The sequence below is a fragment of the Dryobates pubescens genome, chromosome 13, assembly GCF_014839835.1.
Source record: "Dryobates pubescens isolate bDryPub1 chromosome 13, bDryPub1.pri, whole genome shotgun sequence".
Classification (NCBI taxonomy): domain Eukaryota; kingdom Metazoa; phylum Chordata; class Aves; order Piciformes; family Picidae; genus Dryobates; species Dryobates pubescens.
Window position 1 is genome coordinate 3367806 of NC_071624.1, and position 22759 is coordinate 3390564.

Consider the following 22759-nt stretch of genomic DNA (forward strand, 5'->3'; position numbering starts at 1 on the left):
TTGGCAAAAGGCTAAGCTGGTAAGCAGCTGTGATTCGGTTGCCAGTCTCAGAATGCGAGTGATCCTCAGATTTGGTTGCTTATGAAGTACGTTGTTTGGCAAATATGGTGACTTCAGGGAATGTAAACTTCTTGAAGATTTCAGTCTTCATCACTTAAGGAAAAATTGTTTTAAATGTGGTAATCCTATAATTTGTAACCTGTTGTGAAATATGTTTATTTCTTAGAGTCTTCCACACAGGACTGCATGGAAGAGAAATCGTTTTTCTGTCGCATCAGGTAAGACAAAAATATCATAAAGCTTAGTATTAGATTATGAAGCTATGCATTACAAAAGTATTTGACTTTCATAAGAACTTGATAGTGTGGAAATTTCTTACTTTTCCATAATGTGAACATAAGGCAAAAGACACATGTCCTCTGGTTGAATAATCCCTAGAAGCTACAGAAAAAAACACCTCAGTGATTTCAGGAAGTTGCATCTTAAAGGTTAATCAGTGTGAATATTGACCTTTTGGACAATAAAGGAAGCTGATAAGGTGTCTCCTGCTGCTGTGGAACATTCTACTTAGCACCTGCTATGAGTCTTTAATTCTAAAAGACTTAGGTCTAATCTTAAATTTTATCAAATGTCCCATTGAGAAAGATACATGAGGGTAACCTGTCTCTTTTGCTGTCACTAGACGTTGCAGTTCCTTTTGGTTTTGCTTTTTGTTCTCCTTCTACCTCACCCCCAGCTTTGTTCAGTTGCTTTTATTTAGGAAATGCTGGCGACTTCTTATTTCTTGTGCAATTTTAATTTCTTGATGCTTATTGCCATTGGTAGCATTTCTGAAAACAAAAATTGTGGATCCTATTACTTCTGTAATAACTAATTACTTGTCGTTAAGGTATGAGTAAATTCTAAACCATGTACCACTCCAGAGCCATTGGGTTAGATCTATTGTAAAGTATTGCTGGTGTTATTGTAGACTACTTTTATTTTGGTTTTGATCCAGCTAACATTGGATCTAAAGCTTTTTAGTTTTTAAAAAGCTATCCAGTTACAAACTTAATACAAAAGCCAACAACTCAGTTGTGGGGTTATTTTTGGTTTGGTTTGGTATCTATGTAAATGGTTGTTATTTTCATTACTATGCTTTGGATTTTTAAGTAAACAACAGTTTATAAGTAAGGTATAGCTTATAGGTAAGAATTTCTGAGTCTTCATTCTTAATAAATTGGAGTGAGCATTAAGTGAAAAAAGCTCTGTATGTTAACTGAGGACATATAGCAATCTGCATGAGATACAGCTATAAATTCATTCCTTCAAAGGATATAATGTCACAAATCAAGATTTTTGGATCAACAAAATAACCTGTCACAGGAGGTGGGTTTTTCTGTCAAATGTCCATTTAAAGCAATTGAGGATCTTTTTATTTCAGGCAGTAGGAAGGTCAACATTCTTTATTGTGGTTGGTATGCAAATACTATCAGAATTAGCTTCTCTTCTACCTTAAAAAAAAAAAGAAAAGGGGGGGAAAATAATTCAGAAAGCTAAATTCTTAGGTGCTGTTTTAGGAGCTGTCATGCAGTTCTTGTGTCATGAGGAAATTGCAACAGATAAATTGAAACTTCGTTTTGCCTGAGATACAACTATTGAAATAATTAACTCTGCTTATTTATTAGTGCGGGAAAGGAGCGTGAAAATGAGATTTGCTATCACCCATTTCGGATGACTCCTTACCTTATCAAAGTACAAGATCCAGAACTAGCAGAGGACCAGCTTTGCTGTGTGTTGCTTGCAGAAAAAGTACATTCTGGTTATGAAGGTAATTCTTTGAACGCACAAGGAGTATTGTGGTTTCCTGAATGTAAGAACTCTTCTGTGTTCTGATACAGGAATTTCCATGTGGTGTCTCAACTGAATTTCAGCCTAAAAAAGCTGGCTGTCAGTGATCTCAAGTTTTATTGAGGTGAAAGCTAGTTGGTTCTGTTCTCTGCCCTTACTTGAGGGGCTGTGAGCTAGGAAGCTGCATTCCTTTGTGCTTTTAGACTACAGTTAGTATTTAAAAGAAGCATGTAGCTTGAAGTATTTTGTACAGAGATCTCCATTTGTTAATCTGCTTTTATTTTTCTCTCAGCACCCAGAATTCCTCCTGACAAAAGAATTTTTACGACTACGCACACACCAACTTGTTTGTTCCAGGATGTAGATGAAAGGTAACTTAGAAGATGGTTTTTGATATGTACCCATAAGCAAGCTTTCTGGTATTTTTTACAGTTCTTTTTAGGATTAAATAAAGATGTCTGTATGGAGATAAAAAATTACGTGACTGCTGAAGACTGTTTAACTCTACAAGCACGTTCCCCATTTTTCACTAAGCGTGAAAATGTGTTACACTGCGATATTTAAGTGGAAAACTATTTGCCTGTGAACTAGCTCTTCCATATTCCTTCCATCTGGGGAAAACCTGGGCATAAATGCAATGAATGAAACTCACAGTCAGGATAATTCCAGTGCTAATAGTCTGGGCTAAGTCTCTCTTAAGAGGAGAGGCTTGAGAGGACCTGAGTCTCTTTTAATCTGGAGAAGAGCAGACTGAAGAGGGGGTCTCTTCTCAATGCTGATCAATACCTAAAGGGCAACAGGATGGGGCCAGGCTCTTTTCAGTAGTGCCCAGTAACAGGATGGGGGACAAGGGGCACAAATTAGAAGACAGGAAATTTCACCTGAATATAAGGGAAAACTTCCCTGTGAGGGTGTCGGAGCCCTGGAACAGGCTGCCCAGGGAGGTTGTCGAGTGTCCTTTTCTGAGAGATTCAGAACCTGCCTAGACATCGTGATCCTGGGCAACCTGTTTGGGGTGACCCTTCTTTAGCAGTGGGGGTTGGACTAGATGATCTTCAGAGGTTCTTTGCAATCCTTGCCTTCCATGTTTCTATGATTATCTGTATAATTTTTAGTTTTGTGGATTTAAGTTTAGAATTAATAACAAATATGCTGATGTCACTTTCTGCTGGCCCAGATACAGCCAGAGATGTCTCAATTCAAGCTATACTATTCACAGTTTTTGCTGCTTTTGTCTGTGTACAAAAGCTGCTCAGATTCTACTGGATGAAGATTTTGCATTGATTTGACAGTCATGGAAGTTGATTGGATGAAGTATTCACGTTTCAGAGTGAAAACAAATAATGCTTCCTGTGCTCTTAAGGCATGCATAGAGGCTCAGAAACTAACATGTAAATCCTGTTTTCTGGATTGCTTTTGCCTGGGGCATTACAAAGGATGTTTAGGTGATGGAAACGTGAGGTCTGAAAAGAATAGAAGAGAGTTCTTCAGAGTTAGAAGCTTATCTGACTAAGGAAACAATCACAACAAGCTTTCAAGGACAGGGATGCGCTTTGGAATATTGTTGTGTCTTGAAGTGGTTTGAAGACTTGATTTGACAGGAGATTTCACTTAATTCTTGCATTGAAGACACGGCCAACCTTTTCCCTTTCCTGCTTTTTCTCTTGATTGTTTTACTTTGTTGGGTTTTTTTCCCTTCATGATGGTTTCTGATTATGCTATACTTGGGATTTTTTTTTCTTCTTTAAATATGCTCAGTGAAAACCAAGTTGGCTACCTAGTAGCATCTGACTTCTGAGATTGTCTTGTTTTTAAGCATGCTGAAATTTTCTTGGTAGATCTAGATGGGAATGTTAACCTTCAGACAGAGTAGCATCATAATGGCCAATTTTGGTTTTCAGTAGCAATCTTTCTGAAGAGGTAACGCTGTTCTTGGCGAAATCTTTAAGTGCAGAAGAGAGAGTTACTGTTTGACTTCTGAGACAGTTGCCTGCAGAGAGGTCAGGCACTTCAGCACACATGTTTTTTATTGAATGAGAATATCAAAAGGTAGCTATTGGAGATCACTGTAGAGGATGACAGTAGCTGATCAGTGAGGATAAGTTTGGATGCCAAGGTACAGCTATTTTTGGCTAACCTACACAGGCATCGTGGCTTAGTATGAAGATTTCCTGCAGGACAGGAGACAGCATAAAGCTGACAAACTGCTTTTCTATCATATGATTTACACAGACTTTCTAAAGAGGTTAAGCTGACAGAAGAACTGTTTAGTTCATTATAGTTATGTCCCCTTCTTGGATTTTTTCTCTCTCCATCATTCCCACACTTGCTCCAAGCCAGTTTAGCAGGGTGGCTTTGTGTGTGCAAATATGCTGATGGCACAATGTAAATCTTCCCTTTCTGTTGCATCTCCAGTTCATTTATTTCTAGTACCCAACACAAATGGCAAGATCAATGAATTAAAAGGCTTCGCCCTTGGGCTTGAGTGGAGTGAGTAAAGTAAATCCATTCCCTGTGAACTACTAGAGAAATTTCTTTCCTGTTAGTCCAGTGTTACCCCTTATTTTCACATACCATTTTTGAACAATCACCGTGAGGGTTGATGAAATTTTGGTCTGATATTTAGGACTTTGCTTCGTTTATTTCCGTTCTTGTGATCTGTGTAGTTGATTTTGCTTTGGATTGTTTAACTCCTGAGAGCATTGGCAAACAGATAGTTACCGAGATATGCATATGCAGTTTTATTACTCTTAAGTTCTTCAGGGTTAGGTGGAATGCACAAACCAATAGTTTTTCCGAGAAAGCTGAGTGTAATGTTTTAAAGTATACAACTGAACACCTGCTGTCAAGTGAAAATTGCTCATAATATAATCCTGAAAGTGTTGCCTGACTTTATTTTATGCAAGTTAATTCCACAATCAATATGTGTTCATGGGTTGGAAAAATGCTCATTTGTCCTAACTCTGCAAGTGAATTTCTGCACAGAGTATGTTGAGTAAAAATAAGTATTTTCCTGACATTAAGCGGATCATTCTTGTATATGGCTTTGAAATGTATTTGTTACCTGATATGTCTGTGATGGGTATAAGGAGTCCTATTAAGGTTCACAGTGGACTGATCTTTGTAAAGGATTTTAAATCAGTTTCCGATTTAACTTATTCATGTTGTTTTGACACTTTAAATGTCATTCTATAAAACATGAACTTGCTGCCTCTCCTCTCTATTCTTCTGCCATATGTGCATTTGTACTCATAAAATGTGTTTAACTTCAAGTTCTAAATTGTTTTGAGCTATTCCTTATGAGGAAGCGTAATGATGCTGAAGTACTGCCTCTAGTAGACAGTAATTTAAGTACTCTCTAATACAGCATTATATCATCATAAAAATTCTGGTTAGAAGGGACTGCTGAAATTCTCTGTTCCCTCTTTTTGCTTAAAATTAAACTGTTGCCCAGCTCTGGGTCAAGTCAGCTGTGACCTTGCCTCAGTAATGCTTGAAAACCCCCAAGGACAGAGATTACACAATCTTTGTAAGCAACTGTTCGTGTGTTGCACTACTGTTAAAAAGTTTTTCCCTAACATCCAGCATAAGCTTTCCAAGCTGCATTTTGGGGCCATTCCTCATAGTTAATGTTTGACACTGCCACAAAAATGTAACTCTATCTTTGTACCTTCTCTTTCTAGTAGTTGTGGGTAGCGTTTGGATTATCCTTTAGCTTCCTTTTCATGGGAAGAGATGAGCCCAGCCCAGTCTCTACTCATTGATGGTGCACCCTAGATCTCTTATGCTTCCAGAGGTCTTCATATCAGTGTAAAAATGTGTAGGGCTTTTTTTTTTTTTGCATGTAAGTGAATGAATTTGCATCTTTCTTTATGACTAGATTAATAAATAGCAGTTTAAAATGTGATCCCTTTTAAGGTGCTGTATTGCAGCACAAATGAAGGTAGAGCTTGCCAGGTTTTCATGAAGTATGTGGCAAAGAACAGGAATAGTGCCAAACAAAAACCCAGGGTTGTGTTTTCTACTTAAAACATTCTTCAGTGAAGTCCCTAACTGATGTTGTTCAGAGTTGATTGATATTTTAAACTCGTGTATCAGCATAACTTTCTTTTGTGCTTTGAGCTTGGCAGTGTTTTTAAATGTCAGTATGCCAAAATTTTATTTGGTATGTTTCATGTGAGTTTCAGTTGTGTAAGTTTCTTCTTCATCCACAAGGTTTTAAGACTCATTATATAACTCATTGCTTCAATAAGAAGGCGTTAGTTGCTATACTCATATTTTCTGAATATCTTGGCCGCTTTGCCAGAAGGAACCCGCTTAATGTTTTGGGGAACTGTTTTAATTCCAGTGGGTTTATTGGAAGTGCAGCGTTGAAGACATTTGTCCCATAGTGCTTTTTGATTTCCAACACAACACAGATTCTGTCTGTGGTGCACTATGGTTTAAACTCTTAGCTAGTGCTGTCTGATACCCGAGTACCTACTCCTGGGCCTTTGTCAGTGGGTAGGGCCGGGGGAAGGCTATTCAGTACTTGGAGTTGATGTGCTTTCATCTGGCAGCTTCTTACACATTACTGGATAGTATTGAAAGCGTGCCTTCTTCCCGCCCCAAAAGCCTATTTTTGGCAATTGGCCTTTAGGATAAAGTGCATACTGACCTTCGTGAACTTTCACTCATTCTCCATAATGCTTTAAGTGACCAATGAAAACTACTTCATCACATAAATTAGTTACTCACATCTTTAGGAGTGGTCATAGATGATATGCAGGAATTTGGTAATGTTAATTTTAATTCTGTAATCAATAAGCTTGCTTCCTTGCAGCTCCTTTATGAGTTGAACTCTTAACCTAACCTTCCTGTGAGAGAGTTCTTGAGTCCTCGTTAACTAGGCTGTTGCTAGTTCAGCTATAGTAATCCTGTGATCCTTAGGCTTGGCTTGCAGCCCATAGATTGGAAGTCTATTTACCTTCATGATAGTTTTACAAGATTAAATCTTATTAATGCTATTTTTAAATTAGGGTAAGCATCCTCTAGAGCTGGGCAGCACAGAAAAAAACTGCTGTAGCAGACTTCATTTGGTTTGATGACATAATTTCATTTAGCTATCAAAAAAACCCCAACCACTTCACAAACACAACCCCCCTGCCGCCCCCTTGTTCAGAGTAGTGCTGCTGTGATGTTGGCACTGTTTCCCTGGATTTTAACATAAAACTATTAATTCTTCTTGCAGGAAAAAAAGGAAAATATTTAAAATATTAAATAAGCATTTATTCCATTCTGTTAATCTTTGCTTTTCTTTTCCCAGGGCAGTACCTCTGTTGGGATACCTACCTCAGGACTTAATAGGAACACCGGTTTTGGTGCATCTCCACCCAAATGACAGACCCTTAATGCTAGCAATTCACAAGAAAAGTATGTGATCTTTTACTGTGGCAAAATACAATTATTATTTTTTTCTTAAAAGTTAACAATGACTATGAAGACTTCAGCAAGATGGTCTTTGTTTTTCTGTTAAAATAGTAATGCAGAGGTGGATGCTAATTGTGACTGAATTTTTCTGCAAGTAAATAGGGAATCCTTTACAACTAGATTCCTAATGCAAATAGCTGAAAATGAGAAATCACTTTGTTTTGTGATTGGTATGAAAGGTGTTTGCTGTAGAGGGATTGACTGTAAATCAATATTCTATACATAATTTTCTTGAGAATGCAATGATAGAAGTTGTCATACTGTAAATTGTAGTCTGTCTTATTTCTAAGAGAAGAAAATAAACATTCTGGTAATGTTTGTTTATTGAACTGAAAATGTAAAACTGTTTCTTTAGCCTTCTTTAGAGCTCATTGAAGGTCATTTTCTTCACATGGTCCAGTAAATTATGAACATCTGCTTATTCTGGTAGCCTAGCATTTCTAAATATATAAGTGTATCTAATACTTGTTTTATTGCTTTTCTCCTTATGCAGTTCATGGTAAAATGTTGAATCCTTGTGCAAATACTAATCTGAAATCTCCTTCTGAATCACTCATTGCAGTACTTCAGTATGGAGGACAGCCTTTCGACTATTCGCCTATCAGGTTTTGCACCAGGAATGGAGATTATATAACCATGGACACTAGCTGGTCCAGTTTCATCAACCCTTGGAGTCGAAAAGTTTCATTTATTATTGGAAGACACAAAGTTAGAACGTAAGTCAACAAACTAGTATTATTTACTATTGTTATAAACTTGGGACCTTTTTTTTTTTTTAATTTATTTTTGTATTTCCTCCCCTTGGATTTACATAGTGATCCTTAAGAAAGACATAAGGGGTTTTCAGGGAGGAAGTATACCACACACACAAATAGCTTCCTTTTTGAAATTTGGGGTTCTATTATTTGAAGTCCTTCAAATTCTGCCAATGCTAACAAGAATTGCATCAGAAGGAAGTTGTGCTCAGTGTATGGGTATGTAAGGGTATGTATTGGTTGTGAAGGCAATAGAATAAACATTAGATTCTGTTTATATAGATGGTAAGTTGAGGTTGTGGTGTCCCTGTGGTTGAAATACTTGCCTTTTATTGAGCTGGGATGTCTTTGGTTTATGCAGGGGTCCCCTAAATGAAGATGTCTTTGCTGCTCCCAACTATACAGAGGATAGAATCCTTCATCCCAGCGTTCAGGAGATTACTGAGCAAATATACCGGCTGTTATTGCAGGTACACCATGTGCTTTAGTGTTACCCTTCTCATTTCCCACAGGAGAAAAGGCTTTATCTTTGTTTAGCTGTCTACTACTGTACTGGAATTTCTGGCTACAACCCTGGAAATTACTTTGATTCAGGGTTGCCAGACAAGACTTACTGAAGTATGTTAAAGCTCTTGTTGGTATTTTAAGGATTCTGTGTGGGTATGGAGTCCTCACAAAAAAAACCCCAGCAAATCTGAAATCAAACCATTTCTTCTGACATGGAATTACTGATAGTATTTTCAGTTTTGTTTAAAGCTGGCTTGCTGACGTGTGTGTGTGTATTTTGTTGTTAACAGCCTGTACACAACAGTGGATCCAGTGGCTATGGAAGTCTAGGTAGCAATGGTTCACATGAGCACTTAATGAGTGTGGCATCCTCCAGTGACAGCACAGGAAATAACAATGAAGACGCTCATAAGGACAAACCAGTAGGTTTCCTTTCTATTATTTAAGTATATGTCACCCCCCGCCAAAAAAAAAGTGAATTTTTTTACTTTCAGTGTAACTGTCATGTTAGGGATGGCAGAAAGTGTAAAGGGAAAGTCATCTTTCTTTTTTTGTTTAACATAGGAATGTTATTCCTGGGGGAATAAACATTTCTGATGTGGATGAAGTCTCAGTGTACTGAAGCACAGTTACAGGTGTGAAGTCAATGTGTACAAAGAATTTACACCTGTACAGTGCGTGAACTTGAGTCTGTTGTATGCTGTATTTTGGGGGAAACCAGCAGTGTTTTTATGGGAGAAGAAAGTCTGTAATTGCTCTTTTCCCAAACGAAACTCAGAAGATAAAATGCAGCCCTAGCTGCATAACCAAGAGATAACCTGACTGTGGTCGCTTTTTGTATTGCAAAAATGCACTATATACCCTGGGATGGAATAAAGCACAATTTCACTTTTTAAAAAGATTTTGTAGCTTGAACCTTTACCATCGATTGGCCCATTGCTACATCCAGTTGATAGCAAGATGTAACTTTTAAAATTCTCTTAGTCTAAACAGAAGTGCAGCCTTCAGTTTGTGCCTGTGCTTAACAGAGCTCTTCCACAGGCAACGTAAGTCAGATGAACAGCGGTGTACTCAGTGTGGATCCAGGCAAAGGAACTGCACCTTTAACATTTCTAGTTGTTTCGGCTTTCTTGCTGTACTTCCCAAATCTGTTGTAGCTCACTGAGTTGCTTTTAGTTTTGAAAGGCAAAATTTTTCCTTGACTTACATTGCTTGTAGGTAAATTATCTCAAATTTGGTTGCCGCTCCTCTGATCAGGTGTGGCAGACTGCCGCACTTGTGAAGGTACTCACTTTAAGTATGAATGTCGTAGGCAGGTGAAATCTATGCATTTTTTTAACAGATAATTTATCACATTTCAGAGCTATGTAAAGTAATGTTTAAGGAGGTCTTGGTCTTGTGGGAAATAGATGCCTATTTTTCTTTCATATCCATAGATAGGATGTCCTAGTACTATGAATGAGTTTTCACTATCACCACTTGGCTAAACTTCTAGTACAAGCTTTCTCAATCTTAACAGCAATATTTTGTTTACCAAGTAATACTATTTGGTATTTCTAAAGTCTTTTTTGTAACACATCTCTAGATTTTTCCTATCCAAGTTGTTCAGCCATAGTAAACAAACTGCAGAGTAATTGTTTACAAAGAACATAATTCAAATTTCTTCTTTTTGCAATTACCAAAACCCTCATGCTTCACAGTAAAATTCTGCACAGCAGGATTTCTCCTCTGTTCACACTAATTGTAAAATGGAGTTAATTAAGGTTAGGCTCAGTCTACTTAGCACTCAATATGCATGATGGTGTATGCCAGAATTTATTTTGTGTGTGTCCTGCTTTCAGGAGGTTCGTCAAGATGTCCGTAAGGCCAAAAATAAAGGACAGCGTATTTTCACCGACAATAAAGCAAAACTGGAACACAAGAGAGAGCCTTCTGCAGGTAGGACATTAACCATTTAATTCTGTGTTCATCTATTGCACTCATAAAATATGAAAGTAAGATTTTTTTTTTCCAAGTTGAATTCGAATCAGTGCATAATGATTATGCATTAAGTGTTTTCATCAATTAAAAGAATATTTTCCCCAAGTCTCAACTGTGTTCAGGAGAATATTATTTAGCTACAGCTAACATGATAATGGTATAACACACAGTTAGGCCATGTCCTAAAGCTGTTGTTTCCAAATACCTTCATTTCAGCTCATGTTTTCATACAAATTGAACATCTTTTCTGTGAAGTGGAGGAAAATGTTGTGGATGTTGTCTTTTTTGTTTGCATTGTGACCTCAGGAATTTAAAAGTTGTGCTAAGGAGATTTAAATTCTGCATACATTACTAGATTATTCCTCTGATAATTTGTTTTAACTTGTGGGCATTCGAGTTGTCTTCATACTGTGTTTCAACTCTAATTTCTCTTTGAAGCCATGTGCATCAACCTAACTTCCACAAATCCGTAATTACAAGAAAATATTTGCACAGTGTTCATCTATTAGTGTGTCAACCTTTTTACTTGCTTTACAGTGATTAACAGCAGCATCTCTTTTCACAGAAAAACAAAGTGGTCCTGGTGGTCAGGTGAAAGATGTAGTGGGAAAGGATACTACAGTAACAACTGCTCCTAAAAATGTGGCTACTGAAGAGTTGGCTTGGAAAGAACAACCTGTATATTCTTACCAACAGATTAGCTGTTTGGACAGTGTCATCAGGTAAGAAACCAGTGTGTAAACTACTCTTGACTTCTAAAATTAGGGCTTGAATATCTAATATTGTTAAATTGTTGTATTTTAGGTACTTGGAGAGCTGTAACGTGCCTGGCACAGCAAAAAGAAAATGCGAACCTTCATCGAGTGTTGCATCACTTGATTCTGAAGTTCATGAACAAAAACCAGCTGACAGTGCTATACAGCCTTTGGGAGGTATCTGCATCACAGCTTTCTCTTGGATATTTGTTTATTTGCCAGCAGCCAGTTGAATGCCATTTGTTTGTGGAATAGTGACCTGTGTAGCTTAGACATGACCTCATAGCCATTTTCTCAGTGTTACGTGTTGGTGATCTAACTTTTGAGACTCTTTCTTACAATCGCAATACTGAGTATGTGGATTGTGGATGCAATTAGCTTGCTTATGCTATACAAAATGAAGATTTAGGGTTTAAGGATACCAGTCATTGTCAAATGTGAAAACTTTGTTTCAAAGCTGGGACTTAGAAGAACAACCAGCTGAAGAACTTGCAGCAAATTGATTGTAACAAAAACATGCATGCTACACTTCTGTTTCTTCTTTGTGGATACTTAAAAACATCCAGGAACAGCAGAGGGTAAAATGCAGCATCAGACTGCTCTGTGTTGTGTGAGGCACAAGAACTCATTTTGATGTTGAGCCATGAAAATAAAAGATGGAGATTACTGAGGATAACTGTTTTAAAAGGCTGCTGTGGGCAGAAGCATTAGCTTTGTTTGTTGCCAGCTAAGTATAGCTTTGATACAGTCCCTGTCTGGCTGGGGAGCTCAAGTGGAGAATGTTTCATCGCTACTACAATTTTGAGATTGGTAAAGAGCTATACACGAAGGAGATACTTTCAACCTAGTCATCATATGAAGAGGAATTGTCTAGAGCAGCTCCTCAAAAATTGGTCTGGGGAATTATTTTGTATCTTTCCTTTTGATAGGCTTCAAAACCAAGTTGTAATGAAGCTTTTAGAATCAAATTGAAAGGTATTGGTATACATAGAAATAGTGTCCTGTAGAGGGAATTGAAATGCGTAAGAGCTGGAAAGAAAGAAATTATGTAACTAGCATCATGTGATCAGGAGCACAATTTCTGCTGTACTTTGGAGTCTGTGTAGCTCTAGTTCAGAGGAGATGATGTGGGTTCATTACCTCTTTGGTGCACTGAGCACCATGCTCCAGTCAGGGAAAAGGCAGACTTTAGGTCTTAAGTATGTCAGGTGTTCCTAACAGAGGAGGAAGGCTTTAATGCTAGTTTGAGGTGCTGGTATGACCTCTGCTGGATTATTGTGTATAGCTTTCAGGTTAAAGAACTGAAATAGGTGGATGCTTGAAGCAAAGCTGTTAGGGTAACCACAGAGATAAGTGTACAATTATATGGGAGCTGTGTGGGACTTCATCTTAGGCTCAGAAAGGATAGAAACTTTCTTCCAAAGCTATGCCATAAAAGAAAATCAGGAAAGAGCAAGAAGTCCTTCCTTGAAAAGATTCAGTTAGGTTGTATGTGACAGTATCAAAGACTGGATGCACTTGCTCAGGAGTCAGTCTTGGTGGAATGCATAGAGTGTTCATTTTGTGTCTCATGAAGCACAGTTTAGCCTTTACTCTTTTGCAGCATAGTAGCATATAATTTGCATTTGCTTTTGTTTATGATCAGTAAGCTACAACTTTTTCTTTCAATAGATCCTGCTGTGTTGAAGGCATCTGGTAAATCAAATGGTCCCCCTGTGGTTGGTGCTCACTTAACATCTTTGGCTTTACCTGGCAAGCCTGAAAGTGTTGTCTCTCTCACAAGTCAGTGCAGCTACAGTAGCACCATTGTTCATGTTGGAGACAAAAAAACACAACCTGAATTAGGTATGGTTTTTTTGCTAATAAATTCTCTCCAAAATGACAGTCACTGGCAAGTTTAAATTTCACATGTGAACAGCTTGTGACTTACTTTCTTACAGCTAAAAGGTTCCTGTGGAAATGGCATAAATAGGGACAGAATTTGTATTGTAAAATTATTACAGAATAGTAGTAGCTTAAAAATTAATATACAGAGCTCTTTTCTTTTTTTATTTTTAAACTTTGTCTTAATTTTTTTTTTCCCCTGCTGTTACTGTAGAAATGATAGAAGATGGTCCAAGTGGAGCAGAACTCTTAGATGGCCAACTTCTTGCCCCTCCATCCACCTCAGCACATGTAAATCAAGAAAAGGAGCCATTTAAAAAACTGGGGCTCACAAAGGAAGTCCTTGCAGTGCATACACAAAAAGAGGAACAGAGCTTTTTGAATAAGTTTAAAGAAATTAAGAGATTCAATATTTTTCAGTCCCACTGCAATCACTACCTGCAAGATAAACCCAAAGGACGGCCTGGTGAACGTGGTATGGCAATAGTTTTCATGATAAAACTTGTGTATGTAGGAAGTAAATCCTGCTGAGAGAGCATTTCCATTTTTAGCTGTATTGTGGGGCCTCTGAGTAGTGACAGTTGCATGCTATTTTTGAAGTCTGTAGGAGAAGTCTTTCTGGTAATTCTTGAAGACTGAGAGTGGCATATAGCATGAAATATGAGCGCTGACCTTTTGGTAACATTCTGATTGTATATTTATTTTTCTAAAAATCTATGCACTGTTATTACTGTCATACATTGACTTCCAAGGGATGAACCCCATTCTTTAGCATGTTTGCTTTACTGTATCTATGCTTGCTTTTTCTTCTGTCTTTCCAGCTGTCTCTTTTTGAGGTTCATGGGTTTGGTTTGTTTTCAGCCCTTTTGCTTTACATCCAGTTTCTGACATTCCATTATTGTGTGATCAGTGAAACAATCTGTTCATGTAAAGGTAACAAAACAATTATTAAATGTGATCAGTGGAATGGAAATGGCACAGACTAGCCATAATAATGAGATTGTTTTGTTTGTTAGGACAAGGAGATCCAGATGGCATTTTCAGAAGTGCTTGATACTGATCTGACTTTGTTCCTATTTCAGTCCTTACTTGACTTGGAACAGAAGTCAGACACTGCTAAGCATTCCTCACGCCCGCCCTCCCCTCCCCCCCAGATTCATATCACTGATTTTATTTATTTAGTTTTAAAATTTAAATAGTTATGCAGGTCCTTGATTTAGGAAACCTGTTCTGAAACCCTTTACGTCTTTGAATTCTTTTTACTCATTAAGCTTTTAGCTTATCTAAGCTTTAGACCAACTAAAAGTCTGAACAGCTTCTAGTGCTGGAAGGTTTTTATTTTTTTTGAATGGGGTTCCTCACATCTGTAGTCAAATGAACTGAGAGCCTTCACCTAGGGAAAAATTGCTTGGTGCACACCTGTCCTGAAATAAGATTATAAAGGTTGTATGCTATTTTTCTACTCAGGAAATTTTTTCATGTATACTACTTCTCCTTCTGCCTGTTGTGGTTTTGTTGTTGTGTTTTTTCCTGTTTTCAATTATGGGCCCAAATGACCCTAACTCTCTGGAAAGGCATTCAGTCATGTCCCATACTGCTTTTATTGTAATTACTGGAGTAATTAAAAGTTCTCCTGTGTGGGAGACCCTGTTCTTCAACCTTGTTCTGTTTGGGTGACAAACTTGAGCCTGGTTTTATCCATGGCTGCTTTCTTCTCTTCCATGGTGTCAGCATGCTTTTCATTCCCCAATTAGCTCAATTCTTGTGCCAGAGGTAGAAGTGAATCTGACCCCCTTCCATTTGGATAGACTAGGTTCAGAACTGCAGTTTTGAGCAACTTCTAGAGATTGTAAGGTGAAATGGATCCTTAAGATTACAAGTAGGACTCTTCCTCATGTGTTGTTGTTTATTGCAGGTGGCCGTGGACAAAGAAATGGCACCTCTGGCATGGATCAGCCTTGGAAGAAAAGTGGAAAGAACAGGAAATCAAAGCGCATTAAACCACAAGAGTCTTCAGACAGTACAACTTCTGGAACTAAATTCCCCCATAGGTTCCCTCTTCAGGGTTTGAATGCTACTGCTTGGTCACCATCAGACACTTCACAAGCCAGCTATTCAGCAATGTCTTTTCCCACCGTTATGCCTGCATATCCACTTCCTGTTTTTCCAGCAGCAGGAACTGTGCCACCAGCTCCTGAGACTCCGCTGTCTGGTTTTAATCAGCTGCCAGACTCTGGAAATACTTGCCCTGTGCAACCATCCCAGTTCTCTGCACCCCTCATGACGCCTCTTGTAGCTCTTGTGCTCCCCAACTATGTCTACCCAGAGATGAACAGTAACTTACCTCAAACGCTTTACCACACCCAACCCAACTTCCCCGCCCATTCCACTTTTCCTTCACAGACAGTATTTCCAACCCAGCCTCCATTTGCTACACCCAGCCCTTTCCCACAACAGGCGTTTTTTCCAACGCAGCCATTCCACTATAATGCACCAGCAGAGAGTGAAAAGGCTCCTGTCACAGAGACTCGAAATGAGCCATCCCGTTCCTGCACTCCACAATCATTGGGTCCTCGGGACCAGGCTTCTCCGCCTCTGTTCCAGTCAAGGTGCAGTTCTCCGCTGAATCTTCTACAGCTAGAGGAAACCACAAAAACTGCTGAAAGTGGAGCTCCTGCGGGTTTACACACAACTTTAAGTGAGGAAGGAGCCATAGCCAAAATCATGACAACTGATGACTGTAGTGGAAAGGAATCCATACCAGTAAGTATGCTGATGAGTCTGGAGGGTTTTTCTTAATTCATCCCATTCTTGAACATATCTGAAGTTCTTGGGATGTAGAGGTGCCTGAAACGGTTTCCACCCCCCTGCCTGTATTCCTCTCTCTGCTACATCATTTTGTTGGAAACCTTTTCCTTGTGAGATCTATGTGGGATTTTTAATAATAGATGGTTATCAGTCACTATAATGCCAGGAGATGAACTTATAATTGTAGTTAGTAATTCCAACTTCTGCAGACTGAATAAAACAAAATCCAATAATTAAAGTAGACTTAACCTTAAAAGCACTTTGTTGTTGCTCTTCTAAGAGGCTTGGAAAGATATGCTGAAAGAGTGTTTTTTCTACTTTTTGTTTTTCTTTTCAAGGATATGAATGCAGTCTTGGCATGTATTATTGTCAGTTGTCTGTCTTTGAATAACTGTGTAAACGTGCTGGTATATGAAATGAAGTGGACTAGTACTAAATGGACACGGCTAGTAACGAAAGCAGCGTTGGTTTGGGGGTTTGGTATTTCAATTTGTTGGTTTTGTTTTTTTTCCCCTTTCCCCATCTTATGACTAGGCTGAATCTCCAATGGATGCTCAAAATAGTGATGCACTCTCCATGTCTAGTGTCCTGCTTGACATTTTACTTCAAGAAGATGCATGTTCAGGCACTGGTTCGGCTTCTTCAGGTAGTGGTGTGTCTGCAGCTGCTGAGTCTCTGGGGTCTGGATCCAATGGCTGTGGCATGTCAGGGAGCAGAACAGGTAATGCTCTTAGCATTTTAGAGGAGGTGGAGCGTGAGGTATTACAAACACCACTTGATTGTCAAGTGCTATATGGAAAAAAATCTTTGTCTTTAATCCTCGTTGCATAATTTGTTCAAGATTTCTTTATGTTCTACAACATGAAGGTTTTTTATATCGTGGTTGATTTGCAGTGTACAGCCTCTTAAAAATGTGTGCAAAATAACCATTAATATGGAGTTATGATAGAGTAATGAGAAAAGGCTGTATGCCTTCATGTTTCATTTCAGTTTTTAGTTTAAGACAATTAATTCTGTTGAAATTTATTGAAGATTTAGCTTGAGAATTTGAGTTTTAAAAGTATTAATGCAGTTACTTAGGGTGGAAATTTCCTCTTTTAAAAAGTGAAGCAAAGGAGTTGTTGTATTTATATCTTCAGTCCTCTTTAATCATCTTTATTTTCAAAAGCATTTGGATCGTCTGTTTTTGACAATTTATAACAAAACTTCAACGTTTCTTTTTAAAGGTAGTAGTGAAACTAGTCATACCAGCAAATACTTTGGGAGCATAGATTCCTCAGAAAATCATCATAAAACCAAAATGAAGGCAGAAATGGAAGAAAGTGAGCACTTCATAAAGTATGTTCTTCAGGATCCTATATGGCTTTTGATGGCAAACACAGATGACACCGTTATGATGACTTACCAGATACCTTCACGGTAATTCCCATGTCATTGTCCTTCATGAACTGTATATATGTACAAAAGGCCAGATATTGAGAGAGATATGTATGTGTCTCAATAGAAATAGATTAGTTTTATTGTTTAGCTTACTGTCAGGAAGAACTCTTGCAATTTTTTTTTCTTTCCTGTACTACACACTTGCTGGAAGTCCTTGTAATCTGATTAATAGATCCTGGCAAGTATGCTTAGATCTAATGATGGTCTGTAGCATGGATAATCTATGCTCCCTGGCCATTGTTCTTGAGATGCCACATTGAATGGCACACAGCCTTCTTTGCCTTATGTGTTTTTTTTCCTGGGTTCCTAACTTCCACTGTATGTTTCTCTCCATAAATTCCCATTCAAATAGGGCAGGGAAGTAGGAGGCTAAAATCATAAGATTTTGAATAGAAAAAAACCTTCATTTAAAAAATAATTAATAATCCTGAAGGTATTTAAAAGCTGTGTAGTTGTTGTGGTGCTTAGGGACATAATTTAGCCAGTGGCCTGGTTGTGCTGGGTAAATGGTTAGACTTGCTGATCTTAAAGGTCTCTTCCAATCGAAGTGATTCTGTGAGTTTGTAACAGCAAAGAGCAGATATAAAGGAGAAGGGATATAAAAGATATAAAGGAAAAGTCTTCTTGTTTATATTTCTTGGGAGCAGTGAATGGTATTTTGAAAGGAATAGAGCTTTTCAGTAAAGACAAATCTTTTGAAAGGGAAGGAGAGCAGTCTTTCAGTATACAGAAGCAGAGGGATGATAGGGGGGTGGTGATGTCACGAAATAGAGAACACACTGTAAGAACTTCAGATTTTTTCCCTAGGTTTAAAAACACTGTGGCATTCCTCAGTTTTTGTAGCCTGAAGGGTTAGCAACTGGAGATGGGAATTCCAGTGACTGTAAGAGTACCAAGGCCTGCCAAAAAGAATCTAGTTAAAAACAGGAGTATTAAGGCAAGTTAAGCTCACTGTCAGAACATGATGCCCAGGAAGAGAAGTGTAAAACCAACCTGTTCTTAGGTGCACTGTAAGGACCAGAAATAGTACGGGGTTTCCTGATTACTATTGTCATCTTTTATAGATAAATACAGCTTATAAATGGGGGGGGGGGGGCTGGGCTTATTTTGTAGTTTCTGAATCCAGGTGGAGTACTGGGAGGGGGGAGAAGTTTGGCTGCTGAAATAGAGCAGTGTTTTCTAAATCTCTCCCTCTCAGTCCTGGAGTTTAATCTGTTCTTGATGACTTTCTTAAATGTGTCTCTCTAGTTCTGCTTTAGTATTTCATGTGTGCATCTAGTGTCTGTTTTGGATTGTCCTCCCAGTGAAGGGGAACTTGGAACCTACTGCTGCGGTAGCAGCAAATGGGAACTGGAGCTTTTGTTGGTTTCTCACCAGTGGTGCTGCCTGAATTGCTCTGAGAAACTGTCTTCACTGAAAGAATCTGAAAAGATAGTGAGCCAGCAGAGATGCATTAAAGTTGTCTGCAAATACAGAATGCTGTTGAAATAACCACACTTCATTTTCTTCTAATACTAGATTTGTAAGCTTAACATTCCAGAACAAAAATAGTCTTTAAAAATGTTAGTATTCAACTGCGTAATCTTATGTAGGCATAGAGCCTAGAAATTGTTGAAGCTCAGTTTTTAAATACATTTTATTTTAGAGATTTGGAAACAGTTTTAAAAGAAGATAAGCAGAAGTTAAAGCAAATGCAGAAACTACAGCCAAAATTTACAGAAGAACAAAAAAGAGAGCTCATTGAAGTTCATCCATGGATCCAGCAAGGTGGACTGCCAAAAACTGTTGCTAATTCTGTAAGTTTAAATGAGCGAGTTAGTGTTGCATGTATAACTGTGCTTAAATTGTTAGCTGCCAAAGTTATATTTTTACATTCCTGTTGTATGAAAGCTTAATCAATTATGCAAGGAAAAAATTAATTCAAAGTCCACTGCAGTGGTTTCTGGCTTGATCTATTTATCCTAAGTCTTCTTTCCAACAGGAAAGTTAAGTGCTGGTGATAAATGTAAGAGAAATAGTCTTCCTATTTGTACATTCACAGGTATTTGTTTGAAATCCTTTATCAACACACCCAGAAACCTCACTACATATAAGGCTCTTTTGAGCATAGAAATTTATGCTCATGAATTCCTAGAAAGTGCAGAATTAATGAGGATGCACTGTTCCTTCTTTCTATTAGACTTCACATGCAGGATTTTTTCCATTGCCTCGATTCCACAAGTGGATTAAAGGCTTGAAAAGCAAGAAAACAAACAAAGAAGCAAAAAACCCCAACAACAAACAAACGAAACACCAAAAGAACCCAAAACAAACTGTCCTTGCAGTTCTGTGTCTGTATTTTACTTACATACCTAATTGCATTCTCTCTTCCCGAAGCTTTCCATCACTTGTACCTTTTTTCCACATAAATCACCAAATGCAGAGACTCCTTATGCATGAGTGTTTCAAAATCCAGTGTAACAGAATTTCAGTGGAATCCTAATCCTGATGTTAGTGTTACTGCAACACTAATCCTATAGCACTCATCTTGTGTAAGTCTACAGTTTATTCTGTCTGCCGCGAGCATGAGCATATTACAGCAGGGTTAGCAATCAAATGGAGGAAAAGGTGATTGAAAGTGCACATAAAATGTCAACATTATGGGTGATTGATGACATAACAGATTCTAACAGATTTGCTACGTGTTATAAAATGATTGTGTGGGAGAATTGGAGATTGGAATGTATCTGGTGGTTGCAGCACAGATATAAAGGTTACTTAGAAATCAGGGATCACATGCAAGAGGACTGTTTGGAAAAGCTTTTTCTCTTTAACTCTGTGACTATTTCTATAATTTTCTTTTTAGGAATGTATTTTTTGTGAGGACAATATACAGAGCAATTTTTATACATCATATGATGAAGAAATCCATGAAATGGACCTTAATGAAATGATTGAAGAGAGTGGAGAAAACAACTTGGTCTCCCTGAGTCAAGTCAGTGAAGAACAAACATAGCCTTTGAGCCTGTTGTTTTAAAAGCTGCTTCAAAACTACAGCGATGATCCACAAAGGTTTTACTCTTGAATCCAGCAAGATGAATCCAGTTCATAAACACAAATGTGTTTTTCTTGCTCTGGAAGAGTCCTTCGTGAATGAATCTCTTTTTAAATGGTGGCAATCTCTTCCCAGTAAGGACATTGTTGAAGATGGTATAGCTTTTCTTTAAAAAAAAAAAGACAGACTTCTATTTTGCACTTACATGCCTCAAGTATTTCTTTATGAACTATAGAAACTTTCCATTGATGCCTACTGTTTTTTCTAGAGTGGGTTCATGAGTACTGAAAATCCCCTTACGTACATATGGTTCTTCAAATCTCCTTTTGGCAATGATTCAGTGTATAAATTGTTCTAGCAGTTTTGCCTAGTGGCCCTTCAGCATTGTTCTAATATTTGAAGTGGTTCAGCATAGTAGAAGAAATAACCTTCAAGCAAATCAATTTTCACTTGCCCTTCTCATACCAGCTGATCCCATCCTCTTTGTTTATGTCATACAGTTTTGAATGTAAGAACCCTTTTTGTTCTGAGAAATGAGGAACTGATTTTGTATGATGGTCTTGAGTTAAAATACTATGTGAAGGTGTAAGACCATATGGAGGAGTGCTGACAGCCTTGTAGCCTCCTATTTAACTGGACACTGCAATACTATGAACTGTTTGTTACCTTGAAACATAATTTCTGAGAATTTATACACGAGAGATCTTTATGTTTAAAAGATTTGAAAAACTAAGGCCACAGAGGATGATTGAGTGTGCTCCAGTGACTGTTAGACAAGGTTTGGTATAACTTAACCTTTCTTCCTGGTTTGTACTGTCAGTGGGTTGGCCACTAGTTTTTCCTGTGTTGCTAAACAAATGTCAAACCTTGTATGTGACAAGAGGGGATTGGGTGTTTCTTGTCAATTGAAGATAGTTCTTGAAGTGATTTTGAGAACAGCATTGACTTTCACTATATTTGAATTGCATAATCTAAGACTTAATGTGGCTGGAATCTTCTGCTGTCAAGGATTTAATTTTAATGCCTCTGAGATTGTGTTGACTTGAATATGTGTACTTTCTGTTCTTGTGCTGTTTATATGTGTTGGATGTGGGAAAAGAACACAAAGGAGCAACTCTGCTATATTGATTAGTTGAAAGGACATTCGGGTGCAGTATTGCCAGATGTCAGCCATAAGTCTTGAGGTGAAAAAAAGGAGAAATTCAATTAACTTTATTTGTCTTAACATATTTTTAATGGAAAGCATTTTCTTTTTCATTAGGATAACATTTCTATTCACTGAAATTTGAGGTGATTTTCATTCTATAGAAGTACTCCTCTTTGCATACAAAGGGGATGTGAAGTCAGGTCTGACACCACCATACACACGCAGAAGTGATTGGTATTTGCTCAGTGGAAGAAATCATTTGTGTGAAGTAATTGGTTATTAATTGGACAGTGTCTCGAGGAAGCTTGCATTGGAGACAGGTTCTGCAGGTAGTGTGTGAACTTGTGAAACAAGTAGAATCACAAATGAAGAAATAAATATCTGAAGTGTAGCGTGAAGCGCAACCCAGCGAGATGTGGTTCCTGTCTTTAACAGTTTAGCAAGGTCAGACTTAAATATCTGTAAATATAAACTGAGTGAGACATACTCAAATGTGGGTGTCCCAAGTCTGATGTATTAAATGTTTCAATCATAAATGAAGCCAGTGCAGCTATACCAACGTATTGAACATATTTCATTTTTACATGTAAACAGAGATAAGTTTTAATTGGACCAGGGTTTGGGAAAAATAAAAGCTTTATATAAAGGAGTGCATCATAAGCATACAAATTATTTTCAGGGACTTCTCAAATACTTCAAACTTCTTTGCTTTTAGCATGCTTTTTTTTTTTTAAAGAAAAATATACTTTATTCTGGTTTTGTTTTCTTTCTTCCTTTTTCTTTTTTTTCTTCAATGACCATCTTGTAACTATAACTTAGTGAAAGGAAGAGAAAAGTATATTTAGAGCATTTTGTGGATGTGCTTACTTATGGACTTAATCTTGCATCCTTAAAGTGTTTGCATTTACAGGGTGGTATTAAAATATTTTCCTGTAACTTTAAATCTACATGCCTCCATTTATAGATAAGATTCTGAAGCTGTAATTTTTCCAAACTGTTGTAAGATGACTTATTTGTGATGACACTTTGTCAACATGTCAACAATGTTTTCTGTACACTGTGCAATATATTTTGGGTTTTGCCACTTGTGACTAATTTTTATGACTTTGCTTTTTAGAAAACTGGTAAATAAAACAGATATATTTTTAGT

General features: G+C 37.7%; 1 protein-coding gene across 1 annotated transcript in view; it reads left to right on the forward strand.

Annotated features, from left to right (window-relative positions):
- Positions 1 to 22348, forward strand: part of PER2 (period circadian regulator 2) — a 39948-nt gene extending 17600 nt beyond the window's left edge. The window contains exons 9-25 of the mRNA XM_054166958.1: positions 227 to 278; positions 1668 to 1810; positions 2123 to 2201; positions 7136 to 7242; positions 7862 to 8015; positions 8416 to 8524; positions 8852 to 8983; positions 10403 to 10499; positions 11107 to 11263; positions 11346 to 11473; positions 12968 to 13141; positions 13395 to 13655; positions 15096 to 15943; positions 16523 to 16709; positions 17215 to 17407; positions 19074 to 19224; positions 20274 to 22348. Of these exons, the coding sequence (XP_054022933.1) occupies positions 227 to 278; positions 1668 to 1810; positions 2123 to 2201; positions 7136 to 7242; positions 7862 to 8015; positions 8416 to 8524; positions 8852 to 8983; positions 10403 to 10499; positions 11107 to 11263; positions 11346 to 11473; positions 12968 to 13141; positions 13395 to 13655; positions 15096 to 15943; positions 16523 to 16709; positions 17215 to 17407; positions 19074 to 19224; positions 20274 to 20423 (3122 nt within the window). The 3' untranslated portion in view covers positions 20424 to 22348. The remainder of the gene's footprint in view (positions 1 to 226; positions 279 to 1667; positions 1811 to 2122; positions 2202 to 7135; positions 7243 to 7861; positions 8016 to 8415; positions 8525 to 8851; positions 8984 to 10402; positions 10500 to 11106; positions 11264 to 11345; positions 11474 to 12967; positions 13142 to 13394; positions 13656 to 15095; positions 15944 to 16522; positions 16710 to 17214; positions 17408 to 19073; positions 19225 to 20273) is intronic.
- The last annotated feature ends 411 nt before the right edge of the window (positions 22349 to 22759 follow it).